This window comes from Rattus norvegicus, chromosome 14 (assembly GCF_036323735.1).
Source record: "Rattus norvegicus strain BN/NHsdMcwi chromosome 14, GRCr8, whole genome shotgun sequence".
Taxonomy (NCBI): domain Eukaryota; kingdom Metazoa; phylum Chordata; class Mammalia; order Rodentia; family Muridae; genus Rattus; species Rattus norvegicus.
Window position 1 is genome coordinate 2,325,022 of NC_086032.1, and position 20,859 is coordinate 2,345,880.

The window sequence follows — 20,859 nt, forward strand, 5'->3', positions numbered from 1 at the left end:
TCTGCTTTGGCTGGAATAAACCAGTTCTCATGTTTTCTACCTGGACAACTGACTGTGCCGGCTCCCGCTTCTCAAACCCATTCCTCCTCCGTCCCCTATGGTACGTATGTACCATACATCTAGGGTCCATCCATGTGATCAGTCTGCACCTGGCTTATCCTTCTCACCATGGCCAACCTGCCTGTGTCTACACCAACATGTGCTTCCTGTTTTTAAATGTTCAAATTGTTTTTGGGCTAGAGAGGTAGCACAGAGAAGCTTCAAACTGGCTGCAGGGCCAAGAATAACCCTGACTCTTGACTCTCATGTCTCCACCATCTTCAAGTCTTATTAAAGCTCAAGCAAGAAACTTCCTTAGCAACTGAGCTTTTAATAGGAAGTCTATGAATGTAGTTACTTTATAACAAATTTTAAACTAAAAAAAAAGTTCTATATAATGTCATTTAAAAATTAACTGACACATTATAGAGCTTTGAACTTACCTTTCTTTCAGTAATATCATAGACTTTATTGGTTTTAGTAGAAATCCGGTATTTCTGTTTTGGTATCTAAAAAAAAATAAAGTATAATTTACAAAGAATTTAATTAAGGAACACAAACTTTATACAATTAAGACATCTACAATGAATACTTTTGGCCAATCGAAGTTATTACTAGTTCATGACCACAGGCTTCACTTACTATTTCTATGATGTTTTGTAAAAATTAATAAATGCACTTTATGAAGAAAAGTACTTACAACCCCTAGCTTCTTCTGACATAAAGGATAGCCACAGAGTTTAATGATGGCCCGCTCATCCACAACGTCGCTGTAGTGAGCCGGTGTGATGAACATCCCCTGGGGAGAAACCAAAGGGCATTTCCCAAAGACTGTGAGAGTTCTGGGAGCACAGGAAGGAAAAGCACATCAAGAAGTGTCTATACTGTAACACTGATTTTAAACACTTCTGACAAGATGGCTCTGAGGGCTAAAGTGCCTGCTGCCACTTCTGCGTTGCACGAGGGCAGGACAGAACTGAGTTCATAAAGTTGCCTTCTGACTTCCACGTGCATGCTGTGTCAGATGGGGGTCATGGCATGAATGGTGCCTTCACTAACCAGATGCAAAGAAACTTAAAAATGCACTACATGGACTATAGCCATACCTTCCTGTATTCTCATGCATCATGTTATCTGTGTCTAAGGACTAAGATTTCAATAGTGCAAAGTTTTATTTTGCATAGACTTAAAACACATTAGATTTGGGGGCTGGAGAGATGGTTCAGTGTTTAGGAATGCTTACTGCTCTGCGAGAGACCCTGAGTTTGGTTCCCAATCACCCATGTCATGTTGTTCACAACTGCTGGTAACTCCAGCTCCTGAAGAAATGGTGCTCTCTTTTGGACTCTACAGGTATGCATTCACATGTGCCATGCATTCATATGTGCTATACAAACATATTAAAAAAAATGGAGCTGGGGGCTGGGGATTTAGCTCAGTGGTTAGAGCGCTTACCTAGGAAGCACAAGGCCCTGGGTTCGGTCCCCAGCTCCGAAAAAAAGAACCAAAAAAAAAAAAAAAAAAAATGGAGCTGGAGAAACAGTTCAATAATTAAGAGCATGCGCTGCCCTGCAGAGGTCCTCAGTTTGGTTCCTGGCACTCATGTTGTGCAGATCACAACCAGCTATAATGTCAGTTCCAAGGGATCTAACGCCCACTTCTGGACTATGGGCACTGAATGAACACTCCTAGTGCACATACATAGAAGACACTTGTTTTAGTTAGGGTTTCTATTGCTGTGAAATACCATGACCAAATAGAAAAAGGTTTATCCTGCTTGCATTTCCACATTGCTGCTCCAAATGAAGTCAGGCAGGAACTCAAGCAGAGCAGGAACCTGAAGGCAGGAGCTGGTGCAGAGGCCATGGAGGGGTGCTGCTTACTGGCTTGCTCAGCCTGCTTTCTTGTAGAACCAGGACCACAGCACAGGGACGGCTCCTCCCACCATGGGCTGGGCCCTCCCCTGTTGGTCACTAACTGAGAAAATGCCTTACAGCTGGACCTGATGGAATTATTTCCTCAACTGAGGCTCCTTCCTCTCTGATGACTCTAGCTTGTGTCACATTGACACACAAAACCAGCCAGGACAACTGACCCTTGTCAACTTGACACACAGACAGATCACTGTTAAGCTATAATCCTTCCTTTCTTACCCATTCCCAAGATCTCACATTAAAAACATAAATAGGGTTGGAGAGATGGCTCAGAGGTTAAGAGCCCCAACTGCTCTTCCAGAGGTCCTGAGTTCAATTCCCAGCAACCACATGGTGGCTCACAACCATCTGTAGAGAGATCCGATGCCCTCTTCTGGTGTATCTGAAGACAGGTACAGTGTACTTATATATAATAAATGAATAAATCTTTAAAAAAAAATAACTTTTAAAGTCCCACAGTCTTTACAAATTAAAGCACATTAAGATGTCAGTCCCTTAAAAATATCCAATCTCTCTAAAAATCCAAAGTCTTTTAAAATTCAAAGTCTCCAAGTTAAATACTGTGGGCTCCATCCAGTAAAATAACTTTCTTACTCCAAGAAGGAAAATCAGAGCACAGTCACAAATCAAAAAAAAAATCAGACTCCAACTGTCCAATGTCTGGGATCCATTCACAATCTTCTGGGCTCTTCCAAAGGGCTTGGGTCACTTCTCCAGCTCTGCTCTCTGCAGCACACACAGCTTGCCTTCTGAGTTCTGGCTGGCTCCCCGCCACTGCTGCTGCTGTCCGTGGTGGTCTTCCCATAGTCCCTGCACCTCCGAAACACTGGGGTCTTCAGCTGCAACTGAGATGCACTTTCACCAATAGCCTCTCCTAGGCTCTCTCCTGGTGCCAATCCTCAACCTCTTTGCATGGTCCCTTCAGTCTTGGGCTGCATCTTCACCAGTGGCTTTTCATGGCTTCTCCTGCCCAGCCTCAGCTGCTCTCTATGACCCCTTCATGCCTTCAAAACCAGTACCACCTGGGTGACTCTTACATGTAACCAAGTCTGGCTGCCAGGACAAGGGACAACCGCAGTCACCTATGGACACAGCTTCTCTGTGCTCTCAGGAAACACTTCCCAGAAGATTTCACCTCAATAATGTTGGCCTTTTCTTAATCACCACTGATTCCTCAGCTCCAGCTGACCAACATCAAGTATCCCAGCAGAGCAAAGGTTTCAACTTAGCAGTTCTGGTCTCTTGTTAATCACAGCTGGCGCTGTAGCCCCAGCCGACCAGAACCACAGAATCGTAATCCAAAATAGCAAATGGTCCAAGACTTAAAACTTCACAAGTCAGGCCTCTTATCTTCTGCACTGTTCTCAGCATTCTTATCTTCCAAGCTCTCACTGAACATCCCACTGAGCTCTCAACACTCAATGGCTCCCCTAGTCCAAAGTTCCAAAGTCCTTCCCCAGTCCTCCCCAAAACATGTCAGGTCTGTCAGAGCAATGCAGCACTGTGGCATCGACTTGCTCTAGTCAGGGTTACCATTGCTGCGATGAAACACCATGACCAAAAAGCAAACGGGGAAGAACATGGTTTATCCTGCTTGCCTTTCCACATCGCTGCTCATCACCAAAGGAAATCAGGACAGGAACTCAAGCAGGGCAGGACCCTGGAGGCAGGAGCTGATGCAGAGGCCATGGTGGAGTGCTGCTTACTGGCTCACTGCCCCATGGCTTGCTCAACCTGCTCTCTTGTAGAACCCAGGACCACAGTCCAGGGATGGAAGCACCCAGCACAGGATGGGTCCTCCCGCATTGATCACTTATTGAGAACATGGCTTACGGCTGGATCTCACGGAGGCCTTTCCTCAGCAGAGGCTTTTTCCTCTGTGTGTCTGACTTGCCTGCACTTTGTTCCTCTGTTTGTCAAGCTGTCAAGCAAGTACAATGCTCATATACACAAAGGAGTCTTTAAATACAGATTTATACTTTAAATCTGGTAATCTGACAACTTGGTACGTACACACTCCTTCAGGAATTCTTCTGTGATGTTCTCCTCCAGGAGCTGCTCTACGAGGCGTACAGCTCTCCTCTCAGACTCCACCTTCCTTTGCAGGGCAGCTTCCAGTTCCGCTTGTCTGAAATTTTAATGAGAAGGTTAACCAGTTAAGGACTCCTACACCTCCAACACTCCATGATTTAAAAGCCACCTCTAACCTAACTTACTATTACTGCCAATAAACCAGTTTTTAACTCCGCCACTTCCGATCCAATACCTTCCAAAAGTAAGCAAACTGGTCATCCCAGTGTGTACACGGAAGCTGGCCACGAGCACTATGTCTAGGCTCAGAGCACAAGGAAGACTCCGGTAGGAGGAGGGCTGGGCAGGGGACTTGGTGGTACATGGTCACACACTTGGGGGCAGGCAGTGGGGAGATTCAGAGTTCAAGGCAAGTGTGATGTACACAGTAAGAACTTACATTTTGAGGGCTGTTTTACTCTGCCACAGAAACGAACAGACATGACTTCTACTCCCCACCACCCCCAGCCCCAATAATCTAGGCTGTTCACTGAGGTAGCCCAATTGCTCTGCAGTGCAAGAGCGAAGCTACCTCAGTGAACAGCCTAGCCTAGCTGCACAGCAGGAACAGACACCAGAACTAGCTCTGCTGGTCACCTGGTCTTACCCTTCTCCCTCACATTCGGACACATTCTCAAGTGTTCACGTGAAGGTAGGGAACTTCACTGACTTTTGAGACTTCAGACTCTAGTTCTTTGTCTAGAGCAGTATGTCCCCTCCAACTCCCCATAACTTAGAACTCTCGTACAGTTTCACCAACAATTCTTTTAGCAGAACACACGACAATGAGAATCTTGCAACCAAACACCCATTTTTATCCCATCATTTCATCAAGATCATTTTATTGTTATTTTAAGACGCCAGGGGCCTCATACATGCTAAGCAAGCACTCCACTACTGAGCTATAATCACTTAAGTCCATAAAGACCACGTTTGTATCAAAGAAACTCAAAAGATATGAGCGCAGATTACATTACAGGTCTTTATATTAAATATGAAAGGCTATTTTTTCCCGTTTTGCGCCCATCAGTAAAGGTGATGTCATACAATTTGCTGGCTCAAATCGTCCGGCACACTGACTGTTTAACCATTCTGTAGACAGAAATCTACAGCTCCTTACTATGCTCTCTGTCTCAGTGTTGTACCTTCTGTCACAAAAGAGGATAGTCAATGTTGTTCTGGCGGGCTTAGGTCAACTGACACACACACTACGGTCACTGGAGAGCAGGGAATGGCTCAGTAAGATCCAGCTGTAGGCAAGCCTGTGGGCATTTTCTTAATTAACGATTGATGGGAAGGGCCCAGCCCATTGTGGGTAATGTTATCCAAGGGCTTACGCTATATGCAAGTAAGCTGAGCAAGTCATGTTGAACACGCCAGTAGGCAGCACTCCTCCATGGCCTCTGCATCCGCTCCTGCCTCAAGGTTCCTGCCCTGTGTGAGTTCCTGCACTGACTTTCTTGAGTGGTGAACAGTGATGTGGAAGTGTACGCCGCCTATCCCTACCTCCAGAGTGCTGGGGTTAAAGGTGTGCACCCCCACACCTGACTAGCTTAAGGATCACCCACCTCCCTGCCAACCCCTATCTAAACTATTCGTTCCTCATAACATCGGCCATTTTCCTTATATCACTTAGTGCAGTTTCTAATTATGTATTCACCTGTGCTAGTTTGACTGGAATGTCTTAGTTACGGTGAGCAGAAACGACTTGTTCAATGACACATCCTAAGGGCCTAACTCAAATACAGACTATCCTGTATCTGGGAAATATCTTGAAAGAACAATCAGTGAATCTCGGAGTCGTAAATTACAGATACTTTTAGTGTCTTCAGATGAGTCTTGTTCTAGATATCTTTTTCTGACATGAGAGACCATGGCTTTTTGGAAGCTCTAAACAGTAAGGATGCTTCTAACTCCCTACTTAATGTCACAAAGACGGCAAAAGGCCCCTGGAAGTGATAAAGAAAGAAGCTGTTTCAGCGAGTCTGGCACAAACAACAGTAAGGGTGAACCTGAAGAGATGGGAAAGGAATGGTTAGCTCAGGAATGATGTTCTCACAGCTGTTCACAATAGTTTCCAACAGCCTGAGCCTCCAGGTTGGTTCCCCTAAAGCTGGAGGACATAGCAGTCTTGCATGAGAACTGACAGTCTTCTCTTAAGTATTTTCTCAAGAAATATGAGAGTAAATTAGCTTATACCAAGTCCCAAGTTCAATTCCCAGATTCCCAAGGCCAGAAAACAGAACATCAAAACCGAAAAATCAGACTGAATTAAAATGAGATAAAAGGAAAGTGAAACCCAGTTTTCCGGGTGGTTATACCTTTTAGACGCATCTCTTCGTTTCAGGGCACTGGTCTGTTTAGTACCTACAATTGAAGAGAGAACAGACAAGTGCAAATGCATTTGATGTAGCAGAGTCTTCCTCAAATATCACACTGTAGGCATCGTTTCCTTTTCTCTCACACATCTCATTTCCCGATGTGTTGAAAACAAAAAATAAAAAAAGATGGGGGGAAGGGGTGTTTAAACAGGAAGCAAATTCCACTGTTTTTGTAAATTAATTAAATTTCAAATTTTCATGCCTACAGTCTCTTCAAGGACTGCCCTTTCTCACATACCGTACGTGCTTTAATCAAGTGCTTCTTAAAAACCCTCTAAGCTCGGTTCCTTTAGAATAAACATTGCTTGGTCTCCCAAATGTTCACTTGCTAAGAGTCTGAGATCTCAGAGACCGGTACCAAAGCAGTCCCAAGTTTAAGGGAACTGAACACCACCTGCCTTGGTCACTTGTTCCCTGGGGTCCCAAGCACAGACCACGTGGAGGGGGGAGATCCTAAAATCCCGGTGTTAGACTGTGGGATTCTTCCACGGAAGGAACCAGGGCAGCCTGCGGTGGGAAGCTCTGGGTCTCTCCCCTCACCCCCTTGGCGCAGCCTCAGAAAGAGCACCGCGCGTGCGTAGTACTCAGACCAAGGTCTCAGGGTCCCAACCTGGGAAGAGGCTCTTGTTCGTACCGGTAGCGACTCGGTGGGTGCTGGAAGCCCGGGCACTTGGGCCCAGAGAGTAAGGAACAGCAGAGTCCGCCATGGGAAATGCCGTCAGAAGCTAGGGGCGGGACAGCTCAGCAGCCGCGAGGTTCTACCTCCTTTCACATCGCCCTGAACCAAGCTGGGGGCGGGCCCAGGGAGGGCGGGGCTAGCTGCGGAGGGGGCGGGCCCAGGAGGGCGGGGCGAGCGGGGCGGGGCGAGCTGCAGAGGGGGCGGGCCCAGGAGGGCGGGGCGAGCGGGGGCGGGGCGATCGGCGGCGGGGGCGGGTCCAGTGAGGGGAAGAGGCGAGCTGCAGAGGGGGCGGGCCCAGCGCGGGGCGGGGTGAGCGGCGGAGGGGGCGTGCCCCAGACCGGGGGCGGGGTCATGAGTGCGGCCTACGTAGCCAGAGTGGAGACGGAGGGCAAGAAGCAGGCGCGTGGACTGGCGGGTAGGTGGACGTGCAGGATCAGGGTGGATCGGGCTCGCCGAACACGACCTGCGCCGCACGCGGCTCGCCTGCTAGGCCCCTGGAGGTGCTGGAGCCTGGACGCCCTGCTCTACAGGAGCTGGGGGAGGAAGAAATGGCCTCCTTTCGGCTCAGCCCACAGGCGCGGTAGGATGTGATTTTCCTGTTCGCGCCTGCAGGGCAAGGACCATCACTGCTGGCCTCATTTTCGTGATATTTGGTGATCTCACTGATGATTGTTTCTGTGATGAGGGAGGTCCTGTGGAGAACGGGGTGGGCGGCATCGGAATCTTCAACTTCTTGGGGTGACTTAATGGTGTCGGATTCCAGTTTTTGTCAATGGGACATTTAAAAAATTACCTAATGTTTCATTCAAGGTCCATAGTGTGAATTTTTGTTTTTCATGAAGGATTACTTTCTCCTTTTAAAGAAGGGTCTTCTAGTAGTTCTTTCTAGGGCTCTTTTTCTTTTTTTACTTACCATTCTTTCAAAATTCTGCTGTTTAGGCATTACAGTAGGGGCTTTAAAAATGCTTCATTAGGCCAAGGCACTAACGTTCAGTAATAGCAGTTAACCTATAAAACTTTTCATTGTGTTGTCTAATAATTCAAAATGAAACAGTTTATGAAACATGAAAGTTACATGGTATCACACAATTAACTGTTTTGTATTAGTTCATTTCAGCATCAAAACTAGGAAAAGTAATTAGGAATGGCTGTGGAGGAACTTCAGTGCATAATAAAAAGATGTGTAAGTAATTCTCCAAAACGCCTTTAAATATACGGGAAGAACATAGTGTATCTTTACTTTGTAGTCACTCATATTATTTATCTTACTAATTTCTGCTTTTTTTTTTTTGACTTGTAAATATCAAATAATTAGGAAAGTAGACTGGATGGTGGTGGTGGTGGCTTTTAATCCTAGTACTTGGGAGGCAAAGGCAGGGGGACTCTGTGATTTTTTGAGGTTGGCCTTGATTACATGGTGATTTCCAGGACAGCCTATGCTATGTAGAGAGACCCTCACTCACATAAGGGGCTAGAGAGATGGCTCAGTGGTTAAGAGCACTTGTTCTTGCAGAGGACCTGGGTTCATTTCCCAACACCCAGACCCTGTTCTGGCCTCCATGGGCCCCAAGGCATGTGCATATATGTAGGCAAATGCTCACACTTATAAAGATAAACCTTAATAATTCTGTATGTAAAGGCATTTGAAGTCATGTATGTGTCCCTTTGTGTGTGTGTGTTGGTGGGGGATGTCTAAGTGCCATGTATGGAAGCCAGAGGTTTAAGACCACCTAGAGCTGGAATTACAGGTGGTTGTGAGCCACCAGACCTGGGTGCTGGGAATTGAACTCAGGTCCTCTGCAAGGACACTATCTGCTCTTACCTACTAAGCCATAAGTTTCTCTGGTGCAGTAGGTTCAAGATCATTCATTGAGCCGTACTTGTTCATGCCTATAACCAGCAGTCAGAAGCTGGGGCAGGAGGGTCTGAAATTCCACGTCAGCCTAAGCTTCATGAAAGCCTGTCTCAAAAGCCAAAGTGAATAATGCCAATCATTAAAGAATTTTTTAGGACAATTCTAATTTTCATCTGTGTATCATGTGCATTTTTTCTACAATTTAAGATATTTGTTTTCCTAGAGAGATAAAATCAGAAAGTCGTTTATATTAAATTTGTATTTGCATCTATGGATTTTTGATTGTTTACAGCAAATCCTAGAAGAGCATGATTTTAAAGAAGAAGATTTTGGCCTCTTTCAGCTAGCAGGCCAAAGATGCATTGAAGATGGGTATATAAACCAGCTGCTAGAGATTATTCAAGATGAAAAGAACAAGGTAAACCCAGGCTTCCTGTCTACTCCTCAGACGGAAATAATACATTGTTGTCATTACCCTTTTAGGAAGGGAATGATATATTGTGTTATTACTCATTTGGGAAATAACATTGTTGTTATTACCCATTTAGGAACGTAAATACATTGTTGTTCTTACCCAGTTGTGCATCCTCTTAGTTACTTTTCTACAGTGATGAGGGAACAGGACCATGTCTCAGCCTTCCTTAGAGAAGGAACAGTCACTGGGGCTTACAGGTTCTGAGGATGAGTTCATGCAGATCACACCCGAGAATGATCAACCTCGTCATTACCTGGTCCTTAAGACTGTGTGTCTCAGCAGTCAGCACAGTCCTACAATGGCTGCTCCCACTGGGGCAGGGCTGGTTGTCGCAGTGGTCCTGTGTGAGCCCAGAAACCTAAAACAGCTGTAGAGCTGCTGGTCCTAAGTCACCATGAAAACTTAGAAACTCTGGCTCTGAGAGCAGGGAAGGAGGTATAGCAGCAGCACTGCTGCTCTTAACCACATACTGCAGGAGGGGAGGCCAAGGAGCAAAGGCGTAATCCTTCTACCATGCCCTTCCTCCCATGCTGCTACCACACCAATGAAAGCAGTTAGGGCACTGCTGCATCATGTGAGGACCCCAGCTGATGTTAAGATCAACTATTCTATACTTTTATATCCTCCACTACAATCAGTTTTGTGGGGTTTTGTTTTTGAGGCAGAGTCTTTAGCCCGTGCTGTCCTGGAGTTCTGAAAGTCACTATGCGTTTTTTGTTGTTTGTTGGGGGTTGGAGGGAAGTGTTTATGGGAGGGTATGTGCAGATGCATGTCGAAACCAGGGGTCGGCATTGATTGTCTTCCTCAGTCACTTCCCATCTTTTGAAACAGGTCCCTCATTGGACCCGGAGTTCATACATTCATCTAGGCTGGGTGGCCAACAAACTCCAAGGACCTGCCTGTCTGTGTTTATAAGTTTTCTTAATTTTTCTCAGTTGCATTATCGAAGGATAACTTTTGACAATACTGTTGCTCTGATACTAAGATTAATTACTAATATTTAAGTTCATGCCAGACGCTTCCTGGTATGTTACCTTATTTAGCCTCTCCAGCGTCTCCTAAGATAGGCACTGCTATTAACTTCATTTTGTAATACCTGCAACTCTAAGCAACTTGAGAGACTGAGGTGGGGGGACAACAAGGTCAAGACCACCTGGGCAATATGATGGTGCTCTTATTTCAAGAGAAACAAATAAAGCAAATCAATCGCTTTATAGAGAAGAGGTAGTCACTGAAAGACGTATCAGCTTTTATATGACATCCAGGATTCAAACTTTTGGAGCTCTTGACTACTGTGTTGGACCTGAGACAAGGTGTCCTGTATCCCAGGCTGGCCTAGAAGTTGCTATGTAGTTGAGGACCTGGGACTTCTTAGCCTCCTATTTCCTCCTGGAATTATAGTTGTATGCCACTACATCTGGTTATATGGTGCTGGGAACTGAGCCCAGAGCTTTGTACACACCAGGCAAGCATCTACTGACTGGCCTGTGCCCCTAGACCTATAACTTTATAAGGGGATGACTGTTGGTTTGTTTGTTTTCTTTCTTTTTTTTTTTTTTTTTTTTTTGGTTCTTTTTTTCGGAGCTGGGGACCAAACCCAGGGCCTTGCGCTTCCTAGGTAAGCGCTCTACCACTGAGCTAAATCCCCAGCCCCTTGTTTTCTTTCTTTTTCTGTGTGCTTTTGTTGTTTGCATCTGTAACACAGGATGTGATCTCAACAAAAACAACCTAACTTGAAGAGAAACCTTGCAAAAGGAAGGCAAGGGAGTTGACTTTGAGACTTTGTCTTTTAAGAGCTAGCAAGCAATGGGGAAGTAAGATTTTGATTTATATATAGAAATAAGAGGCTACTGTTTGGCTGTGGGTCTCTGCATCCCTCTGAGTCAGCTGCTGGATGGAGCCTCTCAGAGGACAGCATTGCTAGACTCCTGTTAGCAAGCATAACAGAGTATCATGAATAGTGTCAGGGATTGGTGCCTGCCCATGGGATGGGTCTTAAGTTATTGGTTGGTCCAGTTATTGGTTGGCCATTCCCTCAATCTTTGCTCCATCCCCCTTGCCTGCATTTCTTGTAGAGTTTGGGGTTGAAAATTTTGTGGGTATCCCTATTGCCCCACTGGGGTTCCTGCCTGGCTACAGTAGGTAGCCCCTTCAGGTCCATATCCCCACTGCTATGAGTCTCAGCTAAGATCACCCCCATTGATTCTTGAGTGCTACCCCTATCCTGCATTTCTGTCACATCCCATAGATGCCCCAACTCAGTTGCAGATTTCCATTCATTTTCATGGCTATCTGGCCCTCCCCCCATTCTCCTCCCCATCCTTCTTCCACCCAGTTCCCTCTCTCTACCTGCCTCCTATGACTATTTTATTCCCCTTCTGAGTGAGATTCAAGCATCCTTGCTTGGGCCTGCCTTCTTGTTTAGCTTCTTTGAATCTGGAGTGTAGCATGGGAATCCTGTATTTTTAAAAAGTTTGTGAGTATGATGTGCATCTGTGTGTCCATGTGAGTACGGTATGCATCTCTGTGTGTGTCCATGTGAGTACGGTGTGCATCTGTGTGTGTGTCCATGTGAGTATGGTGTGCATCTGTGTGTGTGTCCATGTGAGTACGGAGTGCATCTGTGTGTCCATGTGAGTATGGTGTGCATCTGTGTGTGTGTCCATGTGAGTATGGTGTGCATCTGTGTGTGTGTCCATGTGAGTATGGTGTGCATCTGTGTGTGTGTCCATGTGAGTACGGAGTGCATCTGTGTGTCCATGTGAGTATGGTGTGCATCTGTGTGTGTGTCCATGTGAGTATGGTGTGCATCTGTGTGTGTGTCCATGTGAGTACGGTGTGCATCTGTGTGTGTGTCCATGTGAGTATGGTGTGCATCTGTGTGTGTGTCCATGTGAGTATGGTGTGCATCTGTGTGTGTGTTCATGTGAGTACGGTGTGCATCTGTGTGTGTGTCCATGTGAGTATGATGTGCATCTCTGTGTGTGTCCATGTGAGTATGGTGTGCATCTGTGTGTGTGTCCATGTGAGTATGGTGTGCATCTGTGTGTGTGTCCATGTGAGTATGGTGTGCATCTGTGTGTCCATGTGAGTACGGTGTGCATCTGTGTGTGTGTCCATGTGAGTATGATGTGCATCTCTGTGTGTGTCCATGTGAGTATGGTGTGCATCTGTGTGTGTGTCCATGTGAGTATGGTGTGCATCTGTGTGTGTGTCCATGTGAGTACGGTGTGCATCTGTGTGTGTGTCCATGTGAGTATGGTGTGCATCTGTGTGTGTGTCCATGTGAGTATGGTGTGCATCTGTGTGTGTGTCCATGTGAGTATGGTATGCATCTGTGTGTGTGTCCATGTGAGTACGGAGTGCATCTGTGTGTGTGTCCATGTGAGTCTGGTGTGCATCTGTGTGTGTGTCCATGTGAGTACCGAGTGCATCTGTGTGTGTGTCCATGTGAGTACGGAGTGCATCTGTGTGTCCATGTGAGTATGGTGTGCATCTGTGTGTGTGTCCATGTGAGTATGCTGTGCATCTCTGTGTGTGTCCATGTGAGTACGGAGTGCATCTGTGTGTCCATGTGAGTATGGTGTGCATCTGTGTGTGTGTCCATGTGAGTATGCTGTGCATCTCTGTGTGTGTCCATGTGAGTATGGTGTGCATCTGTGTGTGTGTCCATGTGAGTATGGTGTGCATCTGTGTGTGTGTCCATGTGAGTATGGTGTGCATCTGTGTGTGTGTCCATGTGAGTATGGTGTGCATCTGTGTGTGTGTTCATGTGAGTACGGTGTGCATCTGTGTGTGTGTGTCCATGTGAGTATGGTGTGCATCTGTGTGTCCATGTGAGTATGGTATGCATCTGTGTGTGTGTCCATGTGAGTACGGAGTGCATCTGTGTGTGTGTCCATGTGAGTACGGAGTGCATCTGTGTGTGTGTCCATGTGAGTACGGAGTGCATCTGTGTGTGTGTCCATGTGAGTATGGTGTGCATCTGTGTGTGTGTTCATGTGAGTACGGTGTGCATCTGTGTGTGTGTGTCCATGTGAGTATGGTGTGCATCTGTGTGTCCATGTGAGTATGGTATGCATCTGTGTGTGTGTCCATGTGAGTACGGAGTGCATCTGTGTGTGTGTCCATGTGAGTACGGAGTGCATCTGTGTGTGTGTCCATGTGAGTACGGAGTGCATCTGTGTGTGTGTCCATGTGAGTACCGAGTGCATCTGTGTGTGTGTCCATGTGAGTACGGAGTGCATCTGTGTGTCCATGTGAGTACGGTGTCCATCTGTGTGTGTGTCCATGTGAGTCTGGTGTGCATCTGTGTGTGTCCTTGCGTCTATATATGAGTGTGGGCAGAGGCTTGCTGTAGCGCATGTGCAGAGGTCAGAGATAACAGGGCCTTTGTGTTGTTATTTGCTGCCATATATGCTGGGCCCTCCATCTTGCAGAAGGACACGAGGATTGCACATGGACACTGCCATGTCCAGACTTTATGTGGGTTCTGTGGATTGAAATTCAGATCCTCATTCTTGTGAGTACTGGGCCCTCGGAGCCATCTCCCAGCTCACATTGGCCCCTCCTGAGGAGCTACGGTAGCTGAGAATATAGTTGTCAAGGTGCACCTGAGAGCACTGCATCAGTGAGGCAGAGGAGGAGAGAGCATATCAAACACTTAGGTATCTCATGGCTCCGTGGTTTATTTTTGTATATTTTTAAATGGCTAACAGGATAAATTTAAAGATAGTAAGGCTTAGGACTAATATCTGGAAGTCACCTTTGTACTGTATAATCTGATAACTACAAGTTCAGATTTCAACACAATATTTAGCACTGATATTCCTTCCAGGTGATGTTGTCAGGACTGGTCCTGATTTACTATTAGTCTGTCTATGTTAGTATTTTTTAAAGATGTATTTATTATGTACAGTGTTCTGCCTGCATATATGCCTGTATGGCAGAGGGAGCGCCAAGATCCCACTACAGACGGTTGTGAGCCACCATGTGGTTGCTGGGAATTGAACTCATGACCTCTGGAAGAGCAGTCAGTGCTCTTAACCGCTGAGCCACCTCTCCGGCCCCCACGTTAATATTTTTAAAGGCCATTGTTTTAAGACCTTGTAATGTAGTCTTTCGCACTTGAGCACAGCTTTTATTGTGGCGAGGATCATTGTCCCGTGCACTGTAGAGTATACAGCAGCAGTGGTGGCCTCTCCCTGTTACACCAGCAGCCCGTTCCTACACCAACCAAAAGTCTCGACCTTGCCGTGTGTCTCCCAGAAACTTGGAAGCAAGACCGCTCCAGTGGAGAGCGATTGGAGTGTGGGATAGCATAGGCTTGGAGCTGGAGAGATGTGAGCTCTGGCTTTGCCACAGTCTTACGTGAGGTTGGGGGTGGTGACAGCATTACCTGTGTGCTGCTGGGGGATAACAATACTACCCTGTGCGCTGCTGGGGGATAACAATACTACCCTGTGCGCTGCTGGGTGGGGTGGGGGGTGGGAGATAATAGTATTATCCTGTGTGCTGCTGGGGGGATAACAGTATTACCCTGTGTGCTACTTAGTTTCAGAACACTACAGAAGGTACATCAGGTGTCTCAGGAGGCGGGGCAGACTGGTCTCTGAGTTTCACACTAGCCTGGTTTTTTAAGTCCATGTCTAATTCCTTTCTGTATACTGACATATTATTCCCTCCTCCCTAACAAAGACCATGAAATATTTGATATTAGAGTCTATTAAGTTCCAAAACACATCATTCTATAGTGCTGGGTAATCTTGTGACTGATATTTGTAAAATGTATAGCAAAAATTCTTGGGGTAAGCAGAATGGCTAATGGGTCACTTGGCTAATGGCTAATGGGGCTAAATGGCTAAGTCACTTGCCACCAAGCACAATCTGAGTTTTAAGAGAGATTGGCAATCTCCAATTTGTCCTCTGACCTCGACACACATGCTGTCACACATATGCCAGACATGTATATACATTAAGTAAACAAATGGTTAAACCATTGTTTAAATATTTAGATAAACATTTTCAGAGACTCACTTACAGAAAGAAGTGAGCTGTGCAGAGAAAAACTCCTAGTTAGAAGGTGAAGCACCAGGAGTTAAGGCTGCTTGGTTTTGGTTTTGGTTTTGTTTCTTTAAGCTTAAGGACAACTGTATTGGAGTTTTAGGAGAAAACCAGTCTGTCCTAGGTAAGCTGTGATCGCAGTAGCTGCTGAGGGAGAACAGAAAGGAAACAAAAGCCTTTGCTTAAGTTAAGCTGGCAAAGAGGTCAGCCTTGTGGTAGCAGGCAGTCATATGGCAAAAAGTGGGGCTGCAGAGAGAGAGCAAGGAAGTGCAGCACCAGGAAGAGTACATCTGCTCTGGCCAGCATCAGAAAGAAAAGAAGGAAAGGAGAAAAGATGCCGATCCGCATGGAGGGCTGTGCTGGAGCCAGGAATCCTGGGAATGGAAGGTAGAAACCTCACTGAAAAAAAAATTGTCCTGCCTATCCAAGGGCCAAATTTTAAAAAGTGAATTTATTCTTCTGTAGCAAATTATGGTGAGATAGTAATTTTGTAAATTTTCAAAAATTTAGTTACTAATTCATAACATGAATTCTTGAATATATTTTTAAAATACTTTTTAATGATTTATTTTCATTTTATGTACATTGGTGCTTTGCCTGAATGTATGTTTGTGTGAGGTTTTTGGATCCCCTAGAACTAGACTTACAGACAATTGTAAGCTGCCACATGGGTGCTGGGAATTTAACCCAGGTCCTCTGGAATAGCCAGTGCTCTTAACTGCAGAGCCATCTCTCCAGCCTCGAATTTATGAATATTAAAAGTCAGACTATACCAAAGACAGAGGAAAATGGAACGTCAGATCTTTGGAAGCAGGATAATTTGCTGTACTCCCAAGTTACTAGGTATCATTCTACTGCATAACCTCTTTGTTTGCTACCTTGGTTACTAGACCTGCTTTGTTACTTTGTAACAGATCCTGTGCTTGCTGCTGGCAATAGATACAGTAACAAACAAATAAGACTCTGCCCAGAAGAACTCCTGTAACATTCTTTCTGTTTGCTTGTTTGTTTGAGACAGGGTCTCTCCATGCAGTCTTAGCTCTTCTGGAACTCCTATATAGACCAGGCTGGTCTCAAACTCAAAGAAATCCTCCTGCCTCTGCCCCCTAAGTGTTGGGCTTAAATGTGTGTGCCACCATTCCTGGCTTACAACATGACATTCTGGTAAAAATATATGTACCCGGAGAGAGGTTTAAAAAGTGGAGGTAATGATATATAGAGAGGAAAATAGAGTCATGATGAAGGAGATGAACTATGACTAGAGGTTTGAACAAAGAGGGGATGTTGACTGTGGAACTTTGAGAGAGAAGTGCTGGGCACAAGACACCACAGCACTAAAAGAAAATTCAAGGAGAACAACACTGGGGAAATACTTGCTTAGCAATTGTGATGACCATGACCTGCATTCAGTTCCTGGAACCCATGTAAAGGTGGAAGGAAACAGATTTCACAGGATTGTGCTCTGGCCTGCACTCATATCTCTCTCTCTCTCTCTCTCTCTCTCTCTCTCTCTCTCACACACACACACACACACACACACACACACACACACACTCACACTCACATATACACACACATACACACATATATACATACGCACAGTAATAAAGAATATTTTTAGGAAGACAATTGAATTAGATAAAAGTGTAATTTTGTTCATTACAATTTGTATTTGATTTTCTCACATTCTGAGTATTGGTTTTATTGAATAAAAAGAGAAAGGTGAATTTTTAAAAACAGACATGACTAGAAATCTCTAGAATGGCCTTTAATTCATTTAGGCCTAAACAGTAAAAGTACCCTTCCCTTAAGTCAGTGTCTTTGGATATATCAATATAAATGAGAGCCTAGGCAGGCATGGGGCAGGTCCCTTTAGTCCCAGCTGAGGGGGAGGCCACTTGAGCCTGGGTAGCATCTGAAGACTTTGTCTCAAAGCAGCAGGAACAAGCAGAGCGAACAAAGAGTTGTCAGACGCAGCTGACGGATATTCTCATTTTTATGCTTGATGCTTATGGGACAGCTTGATAAACCCCAGAGTACTCAGTTGACCCGTGAGCAAAGCGGATTATATTTCTCTTCTGTGAACAGTCCTCACACCTTGTAAAGCTCCGTTAGTCTCTCCAAGGAGTGCGGAGCCTCCTGTGCCTTAGAGATCTCTTTTAACCCATCTATTCCTGTCTGATTTGTCCCTTCAAAAAGCTTTAACATAGCTCCTGGAAATCTTCTCTTGCCTTTCCTAGATACAAATGACTTTTCTCTTATTGGCTTCATATTCTGCTATTATTGTGGGAGTCTCACCCGTGCACTCTGATTACAGTATTCCCTTCCCTGTCCTCCCATGCTTACCACGCCCAACCTCCGCTTGTAACCTCCCCTGAAAGAAGTAAAAATAAACAAAAATAAGAAAAAAAGAGAAGGGGGGAAAGTCTACTTGTCTTAGTTATATATTCACTGGAACATGGCCTCTCTCTCTCTCAGTGGCCTGCCCCTTAGCTAGAATTGCTGCCTTCCCCTCCCATATCTCTGCCAGAAGCCATCAATTGTGGTGAGCTACACTTCAGCATCTCATTATGTTTTACGAGTTTTCTTTTTCAAGAGTTCTCTTTGGTGGCTTCCTGTCTAGGCTGTTACTTTTCTTTTTTTTCTTTTTTTTTTTTTTCTTTTTTTGGTAGGGGTTTGAGGGGTGGGAGTCGAGGTTGTCAGAGAATCCTTCTATGTCCCTCTCAACTGCATCTGCAGTCATTGATACTATAGCAAAAGTTACCTCTTTGCTCTTCCCAGTCAGTGTGAGCATAGATGATGGGCCTTCACAGACCACAAACATGGCCCCCGGACATCAGTGTGGCCTCAAGGGGCAGCACCAACCATAGACCTCCACATGGCCTTTGGTGGTAACTCAGACTACGGACCCCAACACAGACAGGTCCAAGGGTGGCCCTCAGCAGCAACAAGGACCCACTATCACCATGGACCCAGGTGGCAGCTCAGGCAGTCACATCAATATGGCCCCCAGCAGTAGCACACTCTCTGGGCATGAATATGGCTTCAGCCTGCAGCATGGGTCATGGACCTGCATGTGGCCCTTGGAGGCAGGGTCTGGATTCACCATGACCTCAGGTGACTCAGATCAGTATGGCTCCTGGTGGCAGCATGGCCTAGGGACATCAATGTGGCCCGTGGTAACTCAGGTCACGGCTAACAACACACCCCGGCTGCTGTAGGACCATGGATGGACCTGGACACCACCGTGGCCTCAGGTGGCAGCTCAGGTCATGCAGATCAATATGCTGCACCCCAGTCGACCCCTACAGCCCCGGAGCTGGCTGGCTTACCCAGCTGCTGGCCCTTCCACTGAGCATCTGCCCAAGAATTTCAGAGAGTGAATTTTTCTTTTTCCTCTGATGTGTTAGTACCTAGAGTATTAGTACATGTATGGTATGTATTAATGACTTGAAAAAAAAAACAGGTCAGGAAGTTGGGACATATTGTTAATCACTTTGAAAATCTGGTTTTTGATATGAATGTAATTCATTAATTTTAGAGGTAATTTTTATGTGGAAAGCATTTGAAATGTGTTTGAAAAGGAGAAGGAAATGGGTGGATGGTGGTGGCCCACAGCTCAATCCCAGCACTTGCTGAGGAAGAGCCAGGCACATCTCTGCTTGAAGGCAGCCTGGTCTACAGAGTGAGTTGCAGGACAGTAATCCCTGCCTTGAAGAAAGAAAGAAAGGAAGGAAAGAAAGAACGAATAAAACCGTGCGTAGGAGAGAATAAAAAGAAGCCACGTTCCTCATTTCACATCTTGTCATAAATAGCAGAACTGCTTAGGTCCTAGATCTAGTTACTGAGTGGAAATTAAGGCCTTTTTGCCTCCCTCAGTGAAAACATCAAAAGCATTTGAACCTGGTGATGGCTGCTGGCTCTGAGCAAGTCAGTGGTGAAATGGGAGCCTCACGTGCCTCATCCTTCCTGTCGGAGAAAGACTGTGCTCCTCATGTCAGGGAAGGATCCATCGTGAGTTCTGTTCCTCATGTGAGGGAAGCACCCATCGTGAGTTCTGGATGACAGCGTTTGCTTTACTCTTTCCTGATTGCAGACCATCATTAAGACTATGGGGTGGAATCTTGTTGGTCCTGTTGTCCGATGCCTCCTGAGGGGCAGGGAAGAGGATAAAAGAGAAGAGTGTTTTCTGATCTTTGATTTGCTGGTGAAGGTGAGTCAGAAAGCTTGCTCTGCCTGTCACTCACACAGCAGCACCGCCGCAGTTCCCTTCCACCTTTAATTCTTGCTCTTTGGTAAGGAGATTCTAGTTGAAGAAATTATTCTTGGGTAATGCCCAACTGACCTTGGCTGGACGGCCAAGTGGGCAGCTCCATCTGAGCACCGACATTCCCAGATACGAGAATTAGCCAGTCTGAGGCCCGACTCAGGTTCCAGCAAGAATTAGCCAGTCTGAGACCCGACTCAGGTTCCAGCAAGAATTAGCCAGTCTGAGACCCGACTCTGGTTCCAGTAAGAAAGCTATAACAGAAGTTAGCACGTGCTCTCGTTACGTAGGTGAGGTCAGTTGTAGAGAACTTTTAATGCTGTGCTGACCCTCCTGAAGCATTAGAGGTAGAGTCAGATACCAGATATGAAAGTTATGAGTCGCAGTCATCAGCAGAAAGATATGCGACTGTAAGGGGCGGGGGCTAGAGGGAAGTACAGGTGGGGTCAACAATAGCAGCTTCTGTGTGAAGATGCCGTAATGAAGCCTGATGTAGAAAACTTTAGCGAGTGCTGTGGTAGACACAAGTGAGTGCCCACATGGGAAAGCCCCTCCAGGTAAGAGAGAGGCAGTGGCTGGGGGCGCAGCTCGGGTGGAAGTGCTGAGAAAGCTAAGCAGACTGAGGGTAAGGCAGTCAGGTGCACCACAGAGACCAGGGCCCTGCATGGAGAGCCCAGTGAGGAAGCCCGAGCTCTGAAGGGTCTTTAACAACCGAGTAGGGCACTTTACATCTAGCAAATATAACTGTATTTTCTTGGTATGTCTTCTTTAAAATAGTAATCATGTGGCTTTAAATACAACTTGTATTAAACAGGTTCAATTGTGAATATTTTTATAGTTGTGTAATCCAAAGGAATTGTTGTTGGGTTTGCTTGAACTCATTGAAGAGCCCTCCGGGAAACAGATATCTCAAATTATTCTTCTTTTACTGCAACCATTACAGACAGGTAATGAGCATTTTGATATCTAAGTATTTCTTAACTTATTTGCACACGCACCCTGATGTTTACCCGTATATGTGAGCAGTCGCCAGTGTGGAGCTGCAGGACGCCTGAAGAATGGCTGTGCAGTGAATGCCTTGCTGTGTGTCATACTG

The 20,859-nt window shown here is 45.8% G+C and overlaps 2 protein-coding genes across 15 annotated transcripts in view; one reads left to right on the forward strand and one right to left on the reverse strand.

The window, feature by feature from the left end:
• The window catches only part of Rpap2 (RNA polymerase II associated protein 2), a 78,286-nt gene extending 71,056 nt beyond the window's left edge, over positions 1–7,230 (reverse strand). For 4 of the 7 annotated variants that reach the window (XM_008769929.4, XM_006250548.5, XM_008769928.4 and 1 more), the window contains exons 1-5: positions 7,035–7,230; positions 6,365–6,410; positions 3,987–4,101; positions 740–838; positions 483–548 (exon numbers count right to left, since the gene is read on the reverse strand). In XM_008769929.4, coding sequence (XP_008768151.1) covers positions 483–548; positions 740–838; positions 3,987–4,101; positions 6,365–6,410; positions 7,035–7,131 — 423 coding nt within the window. In that variant the 5' untranslated portion in view covers positions 7,132–7,230. The remainder of the gene's footprint in view (positions 1–482; positions 549–739; positions 839–3,986; positions 4,102–6,364; positions 6,411–7,034) is intronic. The other 3 variants (XM_063273014.1, XM_063273016.1, NM_001013987.1) reach the window with 2 other exon arrangements.
• Positions 7,031–20,859, forward strand: part of Glmn (glomulin, FKBP associated protein) — a 43,315-nt gene continuing 29,486 nt past the window's right edge. For 3 of the 8 annotated variants that reach the window (XR_005492903.2, XM_008769924.4, XM_063272890.1), the window contains exons 1-5: positions 7,400–7,518; positions 8,211–8,286; positions 9,251–9,376; positions 19,593–19,709; positions 20,602–20,710. Coding sequence is in view for 6 of the 8 variants with exons in the window: in XM_008769924.4 (XP_008768146.2) it covers positions 8,248–8,286; positions 9,251–9,376; positions 19,593–19,709; positions 20,602–20,710 (391 nt within the window). In the remaining 2 variants the exon portion in view is untranslated. Of the gene's footprint in view, positions 7,108–7,387; positions 7,757–8,210; positions 8,287–9,250; positions 9,377–19,592; positions 19,710–20,577; positions 20,711–20,859 lie in introns of those variants that run through there. The other 5 variants (NM_001105993.1, XM_008769922.4, XM_008769923.4 and 2 more) reach the window with 5 other exon arrangements.